The 19,740-nt window shown below is 40.8% G+C and overlaps 3 protein-coding genes across 3 annotated transcripts; 1 reads left to right on the top strand and 2 right to left on the bottom strand.

Annotated features, from left to right (window-relative positions):
• Nucleotides 1-7,244: 7,244 nt before the first annotated feature.
• gja3 (gap junction protein, alpha 3) lies at nucleotides 7,245-10,679 on the bottom strand (the record flags this gene model as incomplete). Its single annotated transcript, XM_079254525.1, has 2 exons — nucleotides 10,576-10,679; nucleotides 7,245-8,680 (listed from the first exon to the last, which is right to left on the bottom strand). The coding sequence occupies exon 2, from the start codon at nucleotides 8,643-8,645 to the stop codon at nucleotides 7,245-7,247; it is 1,401 nt and encodes a 466-aa protein (XP_079110651.1). The 5' UTR covers nucleotides 8,646-8,680; nucleotides 10,576-10,679.
• Nucleotides 10,680-13,740: 3,061 nt separating this feature from the next.
• gjb8 (gap junction protein beta 8) lies at nucleotides 13,741-14,526 on the bottom strand (the record flags this gene model as incomplete). Its single annotated transcript, XM_079253850.1, has 1 exon — nucleotides 13,741-14,526. One exon carries the CDS (start codon nucleotides 14,524-14,526, stop codon nucleotides 13,741-13,743), a length of 786 nt encoding a protein of 261 aa, XP_079109976.1.
• Nucleotides 14,527-17,118: 2,592 nt separating this feature from the next.
• LOC306766565 (uncharacterized protein) lies at nucleotides 17,119-18,366 on the top strand (the record flags this gene model as incomplete). Its single annotated transcript, XM_079254345.1, has 3 exons — nucleotides 17,119-17,122; nucleotides 17,658-17,956; nucleotides 18,277-18,366. The coding sequence occupies 3 exons, from the start codon at nucleotides 17,119-17,121 to the stop codon at nucleotides 18,364-18,366; spliced, it is 393 nt and encodes a 130-aa protein (XP_079110471.1).
• Between the last annotated feature and the right edge of the window lie 1,374 nt (nucleotides 18,367-19,740).

Genomic DNA, 19,740 nt, shown 5'->3' with positions numbered 1-19,740 from the left:
TCGCTTCTGCCTGGTTTTATGTTTGAGTGTGCTGGTCGATGGTTTGTTGTGTCCAGCGAAAGATCAAAATGAAACTTGTCAGCACCTGTAAAATGACCGTAACCCGTCTCCATCATGTATTGCACACTGCTGCAAACTCTTAGCTGCTGTAAAAGTGGGAATGTGTTTGTGGTGGAGGGTTGACTCTCAGGTGTAAGACTGACACACTCTTCTTATTTTAATTATTCTGCTTGGGGTTGTGGAATGTGTCAGCGTCACATTTTAATATTTGTTGTTGGAATGCAGAGGGAGGAAGGGAGCTGCTGGGAGCCTGAAAGTCAAAGGAGAACAAACAGGAAACAGTCCGGCGGTATGGGAAATGGGAAGAAACACTGACTTATCTTGTGTAGCCATATACATTAACATCCAATTAGGTACAAAAATAGGTCTAAAGTTTAAGAGAAACAAACGGAATAACTGAAAAACACATATGTGTGTTTTAATTTAAAAAAATGGAAAAAAAAACCTGAATGTTTGCATGTGATTCTTGGTGTTGTCGTTGCAGCTGGCAGAGAAATAAAAAAAATACAAATTTAAAAACAGATGACCCAGCCTCCCTCATCAGCAGCTTCCTCTAGCTTCTCCTGGGAGATCCCCAGCTGCTCCGAGGCCAGATGGGTGATGAAATCCTCGCTTTGCTTCCTGGGACTCAGTGAAACCTTTCGACACCATCTGATCTCAGTGTACTTAAAAAAAAATACAGATATAAAAATAACCTAAGTTAAATGGAAAAAACCATCAAAATACATGTAAGTTTTGCTTTGTCTGCAATTTGCAATCTAAAACCAGTACAACTGAATGATTTGGCCTCTGCAAATAAGCAAATTGTAACTAATATTTGCCAAAATCTGGTTTTCAATGGGAATGTTGGACAATTTCTACATTTTTGTTTGTTAGTTTGATCAAATCATTTGTGGATCTTCAGCTGGATTAAAGATAGCTCAGTTTAACTCCTCAACACCTGATGTTGCACAGTCTCATCAAACCACTTCTGTTATTCCTCTGTATCGAGTTATTCTACTTTACTTATTTGCCTTATTCACCTTTGTTAATTAATTTTTTCTCTATATAATCTATAATGTTTCATGTAAAGCACTTTGAATTGTCTTGTACATGAAAAGTTCTATACGAATTAACTTGCTTTGTCTATTTGTTATTAATCTTTATGTATTTTGTGTTTAATCTCTTTATTTTTTCCCCAGATTTTTCCATGTTATTTTTATTTTTTTACTGTAAATATAGATTAAAAACCAAACCCCGTCCCATGTTGTTGTTTTTTTATTGTCTGTATATTTTTTTGTGACACCCAGACGATTATTTTTATGCTTTGCAGAGGGGTCCTAAGCTGCCAATCATGCTAGAAAAAGTTCATATGAGGTACAATGAAAGACCACTGAAACATAAGATGATCCAATTTCATCCAGCTTATTCATACGGAGACAATTCACACAAAAATGTACTTTAAAGTCAACAGTGGAGAGTAAAGACTTTTTACAGGAAGAGACCTCCAGCACAACCAGACTCAGGAAGGGCGTCCATCTGCCCCTGACTGATTGGGGAGGGGTGAACGAACAGGATAGAGACACAAACAAACACAGCAACACCAGGCCAGGGATTCCCACTGTGGAAAAAGACAGAGAGAGAGAGAGAAAGAAAGAGAGACATAGTTAATGACAATAACGCTGGCATATAAATACATGGAACACCGGATCATGGGAGGTTTCCCTGCAGTCAAAGCCTCTAACAGACAACTAAAAGGTTGGCTCAGGAATCCCTAAAAAGAAATGGTGACCCAGGATACCAGTCACTTATTAGATAATGATAGTTTCTCTCAGGTGTTGGAGTTTACAGGAAGTTACGTACCCCTCTGCCATGTTGAGTCACCATGTGGGCGTTATTCAGTCAGCTGTAATTTGCAGTATTTCCTGGTGGGTGATATTGTCATAACCCTGCCTGCTCATGTAGAGTTCATGCCTTCGCCTGAGTACGCAACTTCTAATCCTAAAAGCTTATGAAGGTGATCTACCTACACCGAGTCAAGCAGCTAATAAAAGCACGGAAGTGAACTTTTAAATGAAAGTGCCAGATCATTACAGGAAAACTAACAAACTTCTGAGGTTCCATTGTCAAACATTTCAACTCTCTTCATACTCTGAACATACACTGCTAACAAAAAACTAATAAATAAAAGGGAGCAGTAAGATAACACAGCTATTGTTGAATGAAATATTCTGGTTGAAAAATCATTGTTCTTTACATGGTGCAGTGTGTTGAGAAGAAAATAATATAAGAATGATCAAAGTCATGGACAAATGGAGGTTTGGATTCAGAATCACACTCAGAACAAAAAGATCAGATCAAAGTCTGTGGAAATACCTCAAGACAATTCACAACGGTGTTTGTGGCCTCCACATGTCTGTGTGCACCTCTACGTCTGAGACACAGAGACACCTCCTTCCAGACCTGCATCACAGCATCAAACTTGATGTCCCAGAGGTGATGGACTGGATTCTGGTCTGGTGAACAGGTAAGCCAGTACGTCACTCTGCAGGGACTGCTGCCATAGTCCAGGCACATGAGGTCGAGTGCTGTCCTGCATCAGAAGGAACCCAGGTCCCTCATGGCAGTAAGGGTACCTAGTGCATGGTGGTCTGTGACACCCTCCAAGGCTGTACTGTCTCCTGGTATCTCTTTCCTTCTTTCCACACCAGTGTTTCTCAGTTCCAGTCCTCAGCCCCCCCCTGCTCTGCATGTTTTATAGGCAACCCTACCTTAACACACCTGAATGAAATAAAGGCTCATTAACAGGCTGCAAAGAACTTGATGAGGAAGTTCAACAGTCTGACTCAGGTGCTTTGGAGGAGGAATGTGTCTAAAACATGCAGGGCAGGGGGGCCTGAGGACTGGAATTGAGAAACACTGTTCTACACTGTGTTGGGAGAGTCAGCAAACCTTCTTGCCAAAGTGTGCCATCTTGTTCGCAAAAGTCTCAACTCTGTTTTTGTTTTAATCTTAAAAAAAGTAAAAAGTTGTGCTTTGGTTTTGTATGTCTTGTTTGATACTTAAAGATAAAATCAAATCAGAAGTTTTAAATTACTAAAAAATAAATAAATAAATAAATAAAATACTGGATGTTTTATTGCATTTGTCAGGTGTTTAAAATGATCTTTTCATCGTGATTTTTCTACCTGAACCCAGCAGTAATTCACTTGGGAGAGTCTGCTTCTTTCTTTTCATGTGTGTTCTGTTCAGAAACTTTGTCTTTCCAGGAATAGAAGATTATAGGATGGATTAAAAGCCTGGAAATATCCCAGCTATTAGGGAAGCATCTGATAAGGCCCCCAAATCCTAGATTTATCAAACGTAAAACAGTTGATTCAAAAACGTAATGAACAAAAACTGAATACAATCAGTAAAACCCTGTTGGTTGAGTGTTTATGTTCACATATTACCCTCATGTCAGGGAAAGTCATGCACTGCAGTTTATTCCACTCAAAAGACTGACCCAGTTTTCTGTAATAAAAAGCAGAAATGGTCAACAGCACAGAGGCTGAATGTGGTGTTAAACCTAAACTAGAACTCAACTCCTTTCTGCAGCTGATCCTCTACAAACTGCAGTGATGTCTGCAGGAGTCTGGGTCTCCTTGCCTCATGTTTTAGTCAGACCAGGAATCTTAAACTCCAGTCTTCAAGGGCCAATGCCCTGCGGGTTTTAAATGTTTCCCTGCTCACATTCATATAACATGGATCCATTAGTTTGTCAAGTTTTACACAGAAACAAATTATTTGAAGTTAGCTGTGCTGAAGCAGGGAAACATCTATAATGTTCATGACAGTGACCCTCAAAGACCAGAGTTTCAGATCCCTGCTCTAATCGGACTCAATGATGGCTGCTGCTTTTTTTGGTCATTATGAGGAAATCCAAGTTAGGTCCATCCGTTTTAGAAGACTTCAGCTGGGTTAAAGCCTTGACTGAATACAAGACTTAACATAACATGCATTTGTATCCTTTCACATGCACACCGTTCTCCTGTTAACCCAGTACGCGCTCACTGGAGCGTTCAGAGAAAACCCCAGCAGGAGCAGCGACTCCATACAAGAAGAAAAGATCTGAAGCAGAAACATTCTTCTAACTCTGCGCCAACATGCATCTTTACACATTTTCTTCCTGGATTAGACCAGATCTCTTAAATCCAACTACCTAAAATGCAACACGGCTCTAACAACTCTTCATTTGCATCTTAAGATCAGGATAGATTCACAGCTCAAAGGATCAAAACCTGAACGTGAACCTAAGCTCTGAGTTAACGTACGCGACATTAATTCATTGGATTCATTACCAAAAGATTGAGTGAAAGCAAGAACAGCAAGTGTATGGTACAAAAAATTTATTTAGTAACAGTTTTGTAAACATTTGAGGTAAATGAACATTTACATCAACTTGTTCTTACAAAAGAATCATTCATACACAAGGCACTTCTCTTGCTTAAGACAGCTTTTGGAAACGGGTTGCTGTTGTGAGCATTGTGAGATGGTTCCTACTCCCTGACGAGCCAGAGAAATCATGCTCTGCATGAAACGTAAGAGGAGAGAGTTTGGAGGAGTCACAGGGACGATGGGCTTTGGAACACAACATCCTGTCAGGGCTGCAGGGTTAGGGAAGGGCCAGCTACCCAGCTAACATTCTCTCAACGGTGAAGTTGTCTGATATGATGTCTAACCAGGGTCTGTGAGAACATAATGAGTTAACAAACAGAAAAATACCCCAACTGTCTCTTCTCTCTACTTTGAAAGCTTCAAACTCCTTGTCGTCTGAGCTTGAGATAAATACGATTCTTTCTTTTTCTTTTAAATAACACTGTTATTTTTTCCTGCGAAGAGAAACGCTGCTTTGCTTTTAAGACTTTTTTTTTTTTTTCCTTTGAGGATCATTGAGATTGGCAGTTTGGCATCACATTCTTTCTCTTATGCCTCTCCCTCTTCTATAACTAATAATACCAACAGCTTTCTCACCTAAATGTGCAAATCTATACCATCTGCCAAAAATGTAAACTTTGAGAATCAACAATAAATGCAATAAAAAAAAAGAAGAATGAAGTGGTAAAGACTGTGTTTACCTTTGTTTTATAGCTGTAAAATCCCCCCTTTGTGTCTCAGTTTGCACTGAATGTCATTCAAGCATCATGCACTATACAGTACCATCATTTAGTAATCTCCCTACTGTCCTGAAAGTAGAAATATAACATCATTTTACAGTCTGCAAAGTAACTGCTGGAAATTTATTCCAGTTAAAATGCTTTGAACATATATATTAGTGCTTAGATTTAGTTCATAATGATCATCAAATGCAATATGTCCAATGCAGATTGTTGAGTTACTGCGTTGTTGTATATTTCCCCCAAATGTTGGACTCACGGGATAATACAGTAGATTAAGGTTGATGTAAGGTCAAAAGGGGATTTTTGAAAGTGCCTGGGTTGTGAATGACCAAACAGGAGAGCAACACAACACAGACAGTGGACCGTGGCTGTTGATGAGCTCATCTAAAACTTTTTGGTATCTAAAAGGTCTCTAAGTATCAAGTTGAACACGACAAAATAGAAGCAGTCGAGGTCAACTGCACCGGAGCTCAACACCAGTCGTGTGAGCTCTTTTTTTTTTTTTTCTTTACTTTTTTTTTTTTTAGCATAGCTGTTTTGCAATCACAAACTGACTACCACAATTATGCAATTTAAGAGTAAAATTCAATTCAGTTTTTAAAAAAATAGCGCTTTTAAGAATAAAACCAATGTAGAAGCACATGAAATGCGTGACAGTGGAAATGATTTAACTCCCAAAGTTGATCTCAAACTTCAGGTGTGATTTTTTTTTTAAAAAAAAAAGGGGGGGTTTGTTGGTTTAAGGGCAAAAAAAAAAGTATCTACTAAAAAAATAGTAGTTTCGACTCTAAAAAAAGAGCTTTGGAAGGTTGCTTGAGTATAATATTGTTATTAATAATATAGTAATGTCTGAAGGAAAATATCTTTTGTGCAATTACTGGAGAGATCTTTTCTTTTCACATAGCTGGAAAGCATTGCTGACAGAGGCAGGCGTCCTTTTCTCCTCATTTCATTTCTGCTATACTGACCATGTAGCATCCAGAAGAAACCCAGGTGCATTCTGGGTATCACAAGAATGACTTCTACCAGCAGTTGACCCATATTTTGTCGACTTTGCATCTATGATTGCTTATCCTTAAGGTCTTGGAAACATCACGTCAGTCCATTCCATTCTCAGTTACAATATTCCCTATCGTTGCAGGAAGAGCTGTCATGGAACATGGGGAAAACTTTTGGGAATTGGTCAGTGAATCGGTGAGTTGTAGGGCTGCAGGTGTGCTGGCATGCACCACTAGAAACACAATGAAGTGTGTGTTGATAAAATTAGATCCCAGATTGATTAAGTTTGACGTGACTGTTTGTTCAGAAAGAGAAACAGCAAACTGCTGGAACAAGAAGCTGACATGTAACAACACACCTGTGCACGTCTGTGCTGTCGATTTGACTGTAAAGGCAGAAGAACCAAAAAGAAATATAAGTAAAATGTTTGGCAACAAATGAAATAACTGATCGGTACAACGATGGCATGCTACCTGTGCTTCCCGCAGAGTCAAATGAAACATGACCAGTCATCGTCTAGACACTTTCAGTTGTAAATAATTAGTCCTTCAGGCTCAACAAAAAATAAAAATAAAAATAGAGAAACATCCTAAGATTGCTGAGATGTGTCCTTTTTCACATGAAATGAAGTCACATATCATTCGCTCTGTCTGTTGCAGTCAGTAGAGCCCTCTGATCACAGACTGGCTGCATAAAGACACTAAAAGAAACAGAAAATAGAAAAAAAAAAAAACTTGCCTCAGTCACTAAGCAACTCACCGATTGCACTACATCAACCACTGCAGCTGATGAAGTCATTTCACATCTGCCTTTCTGTTTGATGCCATTTCGCTTTCCTGACGCTTTGCCTTCTTGTTGGGATCAATTTTTTTTTAGTTTTTTTTATTTTTATTTTTTTTAGTTTTTCTTTACTTTGGTTTTGCTTTATGCAAAATGTGTGATTTTTATCTGAGAATCACTGTGTTTTGGGGGTGGGGGGGGGGGGGGGGGGGGGGGGGGGGGGTTGGGGTAAGCAGGGTGTTAGGGACATGACAGGGCTAAAAAGGTTTACACAGCCAGGTCGCTCGGCCTGGCCCTGACGCTGCTGCTCTTGCTGGCCCGACTGAGCCGCCGAGGGTCTGTGCTGACCGTCACTGGGGGCTCATGCATCTCCACTGTAGTGGTGATGTGGCCTTCTCCCTGTGCACTCTTCCCCCCACCCCAGCTGTCTGCGTTGGAGGCAGTGCCAGGGCTGCTGCTGCTGCTGGAGGCAGCGTTAGCGGTCGTGCTGCTGCTGGTGGCTTGAAGGAGCTGAGCAGCATCGCCGGGCTGCTGCTGCTGGTGCTCGTTCTCGCTGCTGGCGGAAGAAGATGACGACGGGGAGGGAGAGGTGGCCTTCATCTCCCGAGTCTGCTGCTCGGTGGCCAGGTTGGCCCAGTTCTGCTGCGTAGCCAGCCTGTGGTTGTTGTTGCTGATGAAGTAGTGGGAAGAAGGGGAGGACTGGCGAAGGGACTCCTCCTGCTGGAGGTCGTCCATCTTAAATTCCGCTGCTGAGGCCACGGCTGCTGGCCCCACGGGCGGCAGGAAAGCCCCGCTGCCCGCCGTCACATCTGTGTAGTTGGGAGGGTAGCTGAGGCTGGATGGGGCAGTTCTGGAGGCCGAGGCCAAACACTCAGGCTCTGCAATGTCGACGCGGCGCAGCGACTCATGATCAGGGACGAACTCGTTCGTCATGCCCTGTTTAACTTTCTTCCATCCAAGGTGATAGATCTCTAACAAATTCAGCAAAAGAGACACGCAAGCCACTACAAGCATAAATATAATAAAAATAGTCTTTTCAGTGGGCCTTGATATGAAGCAGTCAACTGTGTTGGGGCAGGGCCAACGTGCACACTTGTACAGAGGCCTCAGCTGGAAGCCATAAAGGAAATACTGGCCCAAAATGAAACCCACTTCAAACAGGGTCTTGAAAATAATGTTGAACACATAGGTGCGCAGCAATGCACCTCTGATACGGATTTTGCCATGTTCGTCCCTGATCGGTGGCTTCTCCTTCTTGCCACCTCCTCCAGCATCACCGCCATTTCTATAAAGGAGTTCTTTCTCCTCTTGAAACCTGTTTGCTTTGCGCATCTCCTCCTCCTTTTCTTTCCGCTTCTCCTCCATTCGGACGATGTGTAGCACGTGGCCCAGGTAGATGAGAGTCGGCGTGGACACGAAGATGATCTGAAGCACCCAGAAGCGGATGTGCGAGATGGGGAAGGCCTCGTCGTAGCACACGTTCTCACAACCGGGCTGCTGGGTGTTACAGGTAAAGTCAGACTGCTCGTCACCCCAGACCTCTTCGGCCGCAGCCCCCAGCACCAGGATCCTGAAGATGAAGAGGACAGTCAGCCAGACTTTGCCGATGACAGTTGAGTGCTCCTGAGCGTTCTCCAGCAGCCGCCCCAGAAAGCTCCAGTCGCCCATGCTTCAAGATTTCTAGCCTATGGAGAAAGTACAGGCTGGAGTCGACAAAGAGCAAAGGAACGGCAAAAGAGAAAGAGAAGGAACAGAGTGGCAGCGTCAGAGAGAGATGGAAAAAAACAAAAAAACAAAACATTGATCAATTTGTTAGAAAAAGCTGCAAAGCCTTACCAGAAGCTTAGACACTCCACACACACAACCAAACAGGAAGACACAAGCACATGACTGAGAGTGAGGGTTTCGACTACAGTCTGACATGTCCATGGTTTTCATTAAACTCTTAGCCAAACAGTCTGTATAGAAATCTGCCACTTAGATGTCGGACAGCAGTCCCAAATCACAGCTTTGGCTTTGTATACAGATGCTCTTTAGCAGCTCGCCTACTGTACAGGCCACCTGTGTGATTGAACCCTGGTTCAGTCCCTTTCTCTCTGTCTCTGTCAGGCCTGTCGCTGTCTCTCACCTGCTCGCTCCGCTGCCCAGCAGGCATGTGCTGAGATCAACATTATTATGTTCGAAAACAGCATTTAGCAGAGATGGGGCTCTGGTGTGGCACATGCACATACACACACACACACACACACATACTGACATGCACACATACGCAACCCTCCCTCCCTGCCTCAGTCTCTCTGTCAGCTATTAAACTAAAGCTATGGGAATAAAATAAGGGGGAAAAAAACATGTAATTAACTGTAACTATAAAATATGATAAGTTGATTTATGAGACACCAGATCTGATTATAGACAAGATGCTTAAAAGATTTTGAATTTTAAAATGTTTGGAAAGGGATATTTTAGTTTGAATGGGCCTGAAAGGAAGCTTTACTTCACTACTTATTAATGTTTTGATTAGTTTTTGTTTGACTAATGGGAGTATTTGTTTTAAAAAAAAAAAATCCCAGGAGAAGAGCTGTTATGATTCCCCTGGGTCCATGTTGTCACCAGATGGACTGCTCCACTGAACCAAATGTCCAAAACTCAAATTCCTTCCAACTGAGACACATTAAACAAAAAAAAATTATCCAACTTTTTTTCATTTTGCATGATATATGACTTTATTATCATATTGTGTGCACTAATAAACTCATTTTAGCGCTACATAAGGTAATTTAAAGTCAAAATCTTAAAGTTTACACCACACATTTAAAAGGGTCTTTTAAACTATATCAGTAGAACTAATTTAACCAAAAATATTAGATTTAGTGTAAAACGCAGGCGATGTGGTCGAGGAGAGTGAAATGAACACATGTAACTCACACAAGCAGGCGAAGCTGAAGGGAAACTTACTAAAATATTTTTGTATTAATGGTAATAAATCCATCGACTAGGGTTCACAATATGTATGACACCTGGAAGAAAAAAGCATCCATCAAACAAGAATTCATTCACATTTTCATGATGTTGCACATAAAACAGTCTGCACATGTTCTGTTTAAACATTTAAACATATCATGTGAAATAACTTACATTATGCACAAATCTATGAATGCTTTTTTTTTTTTTTTTTTTAAATTTACTTGCTATAAATACTAGATTTGTGGTAATACTACAGGGATATAGCAGTAGTTACACCCAGCGAGTCAGAAAGTTTTCCCTTTGACCTTGTGGTGACTTATCAGAAGCAAACCTTTAAAATTGCATAAACTTCTCTGGGTTTCAGTGGTATTTGTGGTATTTAAGTTGGGTAGTGGTGAACAGACAGAGTCAGGTTCAAATACAAAGCCATACGTGCCAAACTCACAATGCAGAGGGTGCCAGAGTCCTCAGACTCCCTTTAAGCGCCACAAGCTTTGTCAAGCTTTTGTCCAACTCTTATTCAGTCAAACTAAAATAACATTTAATTACCTGATAAAGCACCGCTCTTCATTTACTTTTACTTCCATATAATTGCAGGGAAATAGGCTACCTCTGCAGATTTTATCCGTCATACCTGTAAAGCGGAGATGTCATATTAAACACGAAAAGCAAATCCATCTGCCATCGTTGGTGCCATGGCTGGAGTGCGTTGAAAAGTGTGTAGACCTCCCGCGGCTGCGACGACCCTCCCTCTGTCTTCCTGATCCCAGCTTGTCACTTCTCTCAGCTCAGCAAACTCCTTTTTTTCCCCCAACCCTCAGTGCTGGTTCGCAAACACACTCATGCGCAAAAGTTCTCCAGGCGCGCCGTCTGTCCCGGGCCCGTTCACTGGCGCGAGGAAAAGTTCTCCCTTTTTTTTTTTTTGTTTCTTTGTTTGTTGTTAGTGTTTGGAGGCGGCTTGGAGTTGGAGATGGGACTCGGGTGAGCGCTGCCTCCAGTTTCCAGCCATGTCTGGACTGTCACATTGTGTGACCATGCATGAGTGAATCCACAGAGTCATCAGCCTGTCCGGTGTCACACCACGCCCCTGCCAACCTCCCCAAACTGTGCGCAAAAGTTGACGAAACTGTCCAAAACCTGAACCTAAAAACATCCCCGCAGAGTTCATCCCAGGCCCTTAATCTAGTAATAGTTATGATGTTATCAGACACAAGAACAACTAATTATACATCATGTCCCCACAAAGAAAAGCTTGACTGCAGACATGGTGTCCAACTAAAACATTACATCACTTAGGGCCTAATTTGTGAAAACTTGATATCTGATGGTGAGAAAAGAACAAAACTGCAAGGATTCAAATAAAAATTTCAGGCCTATAATAATAATAATAATAATAATAATAATAATAATAATAATAATAATAACAATAACAATAATAATAATAATAATAATAATAACAATTACAATAATCCTCTATTTGTATTCATATACTCTGTACCTGCTTTTAAGATGCTGAAACTGAACACAAACAATGAACCACACAGTTATCTTGTTTTCTTTAAACTGATTTATAAGAAAAATGTCTCAGAAAAAAAAAAAAAGTTGAAGGATCAAAGTGCGAGTGTAATAAAAACATTGAGGGTACAAAATACAATAACAAACATTTGATTTATTCGTTTCTTTCTAAGAAATATATTTGTTTAAAGCATTTGATTGACATAGAAATCAGGATAAAAAAATGTTCTCAAGGCTGCAGGGATCATGATGTCCCCTTAAGGATAATGTCCATTACACTGTCTCCCGCATAAGGTCAAAGGTCATCACAGAGCGGATAAACAGAACATTTCCTTCTGTAAATTATGTGAGAATCTAAGTTAAGTGACATTTTTTGGGGGGATTTTTGGTCAAAGCTTTCCTCTTCCACTGAGAGGCAACAAACTGCATCAGCTGCAGCACTTACATAACATGAATCATCCAGCTTTTCTTTTTATAATGTTGGAATTTACACATCTAATTGATGGTGCAACTTCTCCAGTGCAGTTATGCTGTACTTGCGAACTTAATAGTCAGTGTTGGCGCGAGGTTTATTCTTTAAATACACATATGTGACTAATTCACCTCCGCTATTCCTGGATGGACTGAGGACAAAGACGTTTACACTTTGAGAACGGACACATTAAAAGGCCGAGCAGTGATTAGTGCGGTGGCTAAAATAAGGCACATGCTGAAATTTGATCCCACCAGCTGGGGTCAGTACACACCACAAGAACAATAACACAAAGTCTACATAGTTCAGGAGTAGTTCGGTGCAGAGCAGGAGAACTTCTGTCTCAAAAAGCAGAAAAAAACATGATGATGCCCAAAGGCCAAACTTAAATCTGTACATTTTCCACCTAAAATGAAAGTCTGACACAGAAACAACACGGTTTGTTGAGCAAAACACAAAAACTTGGTCAGAAAGTACTCATTCTGACCCTTCTAGTAGCACAACGTGTTACGACGTTAAGCAGAAGATTAGTACATTAAGTATTTCTGAAAAATACTATATTATTTCATTTGACTGTTTCTTTTTTTACCAAACAACTTTGTAAAAAACTAATTTGCACACTTACACTATTACCTCTTAATGAGGTTTCTCATATTTGCTGGCATCTTGTACAAAACATACATGCATTTTCCACACATTTACCAAATGCTACATGTGTGAAGCTAAGAAACACATTATCAGTGATTTCAAGTTCTCTAACTTAATGTAGATATTTCTTGACATAAAAAACTTTCTGATTTGATGAAACTCTAAAGGAATAAAATATATGAAGTCACTTAGGAGGGTGTGATGGGTGATACTTCATCATATATGATTCATACACACTTGAAGTATAAACAGAAAAAGTCTAAAAAGCCCACTTCATTCAAGTCAGCACGATCATAAAACTCATCTGCTTTGAACAAAAGTGAATTTAAAACACTAAATAAAACTAAATGTGATCCCTTGTAAACTACACAATGTAAATAATCTTTCTTTCTTTTGCTTTTCGTGGCTGTGTTTGTTCCACTAGAAACTAAATGAAGGTGTTTGTGATGGGAATGGTTCCACTTTCACCACCAGATGTCAGTACAGGACCATTCCACTCTGGATCAAACCTGGTTGAGCAACTTAAAAACTGTGATCAGTCCATTTCAGCATGAGTGATTTACAACTATTCAGGCAATAGAAGTAAAGCGACTGCTTGTCAAATAGAGAAAAGACTGTTTGGCTCCAAATGTGGGGGCTCCAGCTGAGCCATAGGTGCCAAAAGTAGCCTGGATTCTACCCTAATTTGTCTTCTATCTGATTATATTTTACCAGTAATTAAAACTGGTAATGTGTCAGATTCTTGGACGAATGAGCTCCAAGCAAAACCTTCATCACCAGTTAGTTATGAACACATCCTCCCATTTAAACCTGTGGAACTTGATGCTGACCTGCACTTTGAAAAAGGTTTTCTTTGTCCTGGCAGAATATCAGCAGGCAAGCCGGATTGTGAAACTCATTCAACTCAGTGTCGGTGGAGAAGGAATCTGAATGTCTGAAAAATAAACAACTGGGAGCAACAACCGGGCTGCTTTTAGAGGCAAATATAAGACCACATGTTAATATAAAACCTAAACATCTCAGTCAATTTCCCTCAGGGACACTGTTTCATGACGTGTTACTGAACTACAGACTCAGAAGGTGCATCTCTGGAGATGATGGAGGATGCTCACATTAGTCTGGGAAACAAACTACAGATTCACAATTCATCCCCCTCTTCGCTCCTCAACACACAGTCTTGTTGGATGATTCTGTGGAGGAGGACAGTAGCATCTCATTCTTCTTGTTGTCCCGAGTCGTGTTCTCTGTGTAAGGGTGTTTCCTCTTGCTTGATCTGCTTGAGCACCTCATGAGGGCTTTGATGATGAGGTAGAACAGCTCGGCCACATTCAGCACCATGCAGATGGCGGAAGAAGCCACCATGAAGATGGTGAAGATCGTCTTCTCTGTTGGCCTGGAGATGAAGCAATCCACCTTGTTGGGGCATGGCCACTGCTCGCACTTCACAAGCCGGGGCATCTGGAAGCCGTCGTAGACAAAGTACAGCGCATACATGAACCCGCCTTCGAAGATGAGCCGGAAGAACAAGCTGCAGGTGTAAGTCCACCACAGCGGACCTGTGATGGGAAGACGCCTCCTCTTCAGCGTCTCCAGGTCAGTATCCGACATCTTTTCAGTTCCGTTGGAGGCCAGCATGGTCTTCTTGTCCCCACGTTTTCTGTAGGCAACGTGCATGGCTACCAACAGGGCCGGCGTGGAGACAAAGATGAGCTGGAGGCACCACAAGCGGATGTGGGACACAGGGAAGAAGTGGTCATAGCAGACATTTTTACAGCCAGGCTGCTGCGTGTTGCATGTGAAGTCTGACTGCTCGTCCCCCCAGACGCTCTCAGCGGCTAGAACCAGTATGGTGATACGAAAGATGAACAGGACAGAGAGCCAGATTTTCCCAAGACTGGTGGAGTGTTTGTTTACGCCGCCCAGCTGGGCATACAGCGCCCCCCAACTCATTGTGGCACAGAGGACTCCGAAGGCTCAGACAACCTGTGGGATTCAGCAGAGGGTTATCAGCCATCAGTTTTACCTCCTCCTGACTGCTTATTTACCTAAGAAGATAAATAATCAAATAAATAAGTAAATAAATAAATAGGACATTTTTATTTCTATATCTTTTCTTTTTCTCTTACACAACCTGAGAAACAAAATAAGCTCTGAAACGCTTTCAACAGATGAGAAGATGAACAGATTCTAACTCTGGGATGTAGCAGCTCTTCACTGAGTCAAACTACCAGGCAACAAGCCATAAACAACTGACTGTTTATTTCTGTCTTGTGTTTAACAGTTTAGCAATCAGGCAACAAGACAGATGACGTGTAAAACTGCAGTTAGTCCAAAATGCTGCTGCTCTTAACAGGAACTATAAAACACTAGCACATCTCCCCGATTCTTGCATCTTTGCACTGGCTTCCTGTTGGTTTTTAGAGTTGATTTTAAGATTTTATCGTTTGCTTTTAAGGCATTGAATGGACAGGCCCCTGTATACATTTCTAAACTCATTCAAATTTATACTCTGAGGTCAGAGGGTCAGCTCCAGATTGTGGTCCCGAAGATGAGGCTTAAAACTTAAAACTCTTAAAACTCAGGCTTTCTCTGTGGCTGGACCTAAACCGTGGAATGCCCTGCCCCCCTCATGTCAAAACAGCCCCCACCCTGGAGTGTTTTAAGTCTCGTCTTAAGACTCACTTTTATTCTCTGGCTTTTAACACCGCGTGAGTTGTGTGGTCCTTTCATTTTTATTAACTAATTTGTTGGTTTTTACCTGTTTATGGAGATTGATTTTAAGTTTATTACTTTGTATTTACTGATATTTTTGTATTGTAACATTGGTTTTGCTTTATTCTGCGCAGCACTTTGGAAACTGTTTACATTTATAAAATGTGCTATATAAATAAAGTGGATATGAAAACTTGTCATGTTTGAACCCAATGAACATTTCAGTTTGCAGATCATGCTGCAGCACAAACACAGATGTCATGGTGTTTTACTGAATCTGATCACATCAAAATGACCTTTAAATAAACTTTTGGATCATGACTACATGATATACATTTAGAAGCACATTATTTTCTTTACTTAAATTACTTTTTTTTTTTTTTTTAAATCTACACCCTGGACGAGACTGATGAACAGAACTGCCTTAAAACAATAGAACACATCCAGAAAATCAGTCAATAAATGTGTCATTGATGCAAAAACCCGATTTTCTTTCTTTAATTAAACAATTTGAGGAGATGTATTCATCGATGACTGTTTGTTAAAAGACTGGGATGATGATTGCAATCAACCTGTGTTGTCTAGTTTGTTATGATTTATTTTATTATTATTATTTGGAAGTAGAACGTGAAATTAATGAACGGCAAAGATGTAACGTGAAATAACAAAACTCACCTGTCTTTGCGGAGTTTTTTTTTTTTTTTTTTTACTAAGCAAAGAACACTTAATGCGTTTCCATAAAGATGAAAAGTATTTAGTCCTCTGTATTTTCCTTTGCGTCGCAGCAGAATCTGGCTGTGGATCTTTGCTGAGGGGGTCTGTGGCGGATTTGCGCAGCGTCTGAGACGCACCTGAGTCCTCCGAGGTTTTCCATCAGCCCTTTTAACACACCGGGGTTTTAGTCAAGGGTGGGGCCAGTCCGGAAGACAAAGTAGGGACAAGACAATCTGCGAATAGCTGCTCGAGTTTCACTAATGCGTAGAGACGCATGGAGCCTCAGTGGGGCACGCGCAGGCCAGTTTTCCCAGTTCTGTTGAAAACATTTTTCCATCTGAAAGGGAAGTCATTTCAGTCCTTTGAAGATTTCTGAGAATAACTAATCAAGAACCAGCTTTTACAAGCTCAAAACACAAATTTCCCTCTTCTAACTTTTCTATTTTTCTATTTTATGTCGTAAATGAAACATGACAAGAAAATAAAAACAGATTTGTTTATTTATTAAAACAAAAAACCAAAAACTATTAAGCTTAAAGATTTTAGTTGATCAACATCATGTATAGTATATAATAATTATTTAAATCATAAAAAAAACATCAGTGTAGCACATCAGCTTATAATGAAACCTCCATGATTCATGTAATAGTTTCATAAATAAATACACAGACAAACACAAAACAGTTTTCTTTTTAAGATCGTGAGACATAAGTTCTATCAAGTTTCTCAAGTTTTAGTCCAATTACTTTTTAAAAGTTAGAGCGACATTAAATATCTGTTTGCATTCACTGTAAGTTTCACTAACAGGTCATCTTACACAGTTTGCATCCAAACAGCTGATGATGAATATTTTATGGTATTTGTTAAAAATAGAATTTGCTATCAAAATGACCTACTAATTACTACCTAACTACCTACTATTAGTGGTGAAATAGATATGTTTCATTATAAGTAAATGGAATTCCTTGAACTTGACAGGGAATTTTAAGATCTTTTTTCCCCCAAGATCTTCATGTTAAACAAAAAACCAGGAAGCTAAAACCGTCTCCACTTGAGTTTTACTTTACTACATTCTTGCTCAATTTCCCTTAATATAAAACCTGACATTAACGTATCATGGGTGTGTATTTTTCCAGTCATTCATTAAATAAATTATAAAACAGCAAAGTTTAAAATACAAGTATAAAAAGATGTGGAGAATAATGTGAACATTGTTCTGAGCCCAGCTCTGTTGTCTGGACGCGCTGACGTTGCGGTAACGTATTGTGTCATTTCCTGTTTCCCTAGCGTGTGTCACTGCGGATTGCTACGAGCCGTTGGCTCCTTTAACTTCTTTCTAACTTCTATCTATTGTTAACCAACCACTCACTTTAGCGCACAATATCTTCCCAAACCACTGTTCTATATATTGCATTTATTTTTGGGATCTTTGGCTTTCTGTTTACTGACTTAAACAGCTCAAGCACTCGGTTTTAGCATGGCTGCTAGCTCTCTTCCCACACCCCGGTCCCCTGCCTTTTCTTGCTCGGTGTGTCTGATGTTTAGCTACTCCTCCGCCTCCTTTAGTGATAACGGTAGGTGTTTTAAGTGTGGCAGCTTGGCAGCCTTGGAGGCGAGGCTCTGTGAGTTAGAAGCCCAGCTCCGCACTCAGTTAGGGAAGCAGTTAGTCAGCAAGCCCCCATTAGCCAGTGCGGAGCTACCAGCCAGGGCAGCTATCCCGAGCCGTCCCTCAGCAGTTCCCGCGCAGCCGGGAGCCGAGGCGGGCTGGACGACGGTCAAGTGGAAGCGTAGCCCCAAACCAAAACCCACTGGCTACCACCGACCTGTTCACGTTTCTAACAGATTTTCCCCGCTCGGTGACACATCCGCTGAGGCAGAAACCCTGATTATAGGTAGTTCCATAGTCAGAAACGTGGCTCTAGAGACACCGGGGACCATAGTCAAATGCATTCCTGGGGCCAGAGCGGGCGACGTCGATCGTATTTGAAACTGCTGGCTAAGGCTAAACGTAAATACCGTAAGATTGTAATTCACGTCGGCGGTAACGACACCCGGTTACGCCAATCGGAGGTCACTAAAATTAATGTTGCTTCGGTGTGTAACTTTGCCAAGAGCATGTCGGACTCCGTAGTTTTCTCTGGTTCCTTGCCAAATTTAATCAGCGATGACATGTTTAGCCGCATGTCATCCTTCAACCGCTGGTTGTCTAGGTGGTGTCCCGATAACAACGTGGGTGTAATAGATAATTGGAGCGCCTTTTGGGGAAAGCCTGGTCTTATTAGGAGAGATGGCATCCATCCCACGTTGGATGGAGCCGCTCTCTTATCTAGCAATATGGACTCTTTTATTAGTCAGCTAAATTGACAACTCAGGGTTGGGACCAGGAGGCAGAATTGTAGTCCTACACACTTTTCTGCAGCATCCCACCTGCCGCCGCCCACCCAAAACCCCATTCCGACCTTATACAACTTCCCAGCAGTAAGAATTAAACAACACAAAAACACTTCTGGGGTTAATCGTGAAAACCTCATAAAAATAAAAACAATGGATCTAATAAAATCATAAAATAAGACAATAAAGTGTGGCCTACTGAATATTAGATCCCTCCCAAATAAGTCTTTATTAGTCAATGACTTGATAGGTGATCACCACATTGATTTATTCTGTTTTACGGAAACCTGGTTACAGCAAGAGGATTATGTTAGTATTAATGAAGCTACGCCAGCTAACTATTTAAACTTTCACATTCCTAGAACTACAGGCAGAGGAGGAGGTGTTGCAGCTATTTTTAAGTCAGAATTTTTAATTAATCCTAAGCACAAAACTAACTATAAATCCTTTGAATTCCTGACATTAAATTTATCTCATCCAAAATGGAATTCAGAGAAACCGCTCCTTTTAGCATTAGTGTATCGCCCACCTGGACCTTACTCCGAGTTTCTGACCGAATTCTCTGATCTCTTGTCTGAGTTAGTGCTGACTACTGATAAGGTCATTGTACTAGGTGATTTTAATATTCATGTTGACGTTGAAAATGATAGTTTAAACATTTCCTTTAGCTCTATTCTAAACTCAATTGGGTTTTCACAAAATGTCAATGGAGCCACTCACTCTCATGGTCACACTCTTGATCTTGTTCTAACATATGGTATTGAGACTGATAAGCTCAAAGTATTTCCTCAAAACCCTGTCTTGTCCGATCACTTCTTGTTAACCTTTGAATTCACTTTATTTGATTACTCACTGACAAAAAATAAATTCTACTATAGTAGATGTTTATCAGACAATAATATTACAAAATTTAAACAATCAATTGAATCAATTTTTTCACATCTACCATGTGTTAGCATGACTGAGAGTCCCCCTTTAAGCCTTACTCCTGCTCAGATTGATCAACATGCTGATACTATAACAGCTTCAATGCGTACAACCTTGGATAATGTTGCTCCCCTAAAGAAGAAGAAATTAGGTAAGATTATGAAGGCTCCCTGGTTTAATTCCCAGCTTCGAGCTCTAAAACAGGCATCAAGGCGTTTGGAAAACAGATGGCGTTCATCAGGACTAGAGGAGTCTCACTTAACCTGGAAAGAAAGTTTAAGCGTATACAAAAAAGCCTTACGTACGGCAAGAACAGCTTATTATTCATCATTGATAGAGGAAAACAAAAACAACCCTCGGTTTCTTTTCAGCACTGTAGCTAGGCTTGCTAGGAGCCGGAGCGCTGTGGAGCCATGTATT

The sequence above is a fragment of the Telmatherina bonti genome (genome assembly GCF_933228915.1).
Source record: "Telmatherina bonti genome assembly, chromosome: 15".
NCBI classification, from domain to species: Eukaryota; Metazoa; Chordata; class Actinopteri; order Atheriniformes; family Telmatherinidae; genus Telmatherina; species Telmatherina bonti.
The sequence above is the reverse complement of the archived record's forward strand: the minus strand, read 5'-3'. Positions and strand labels throughout refer to the sequence as shown.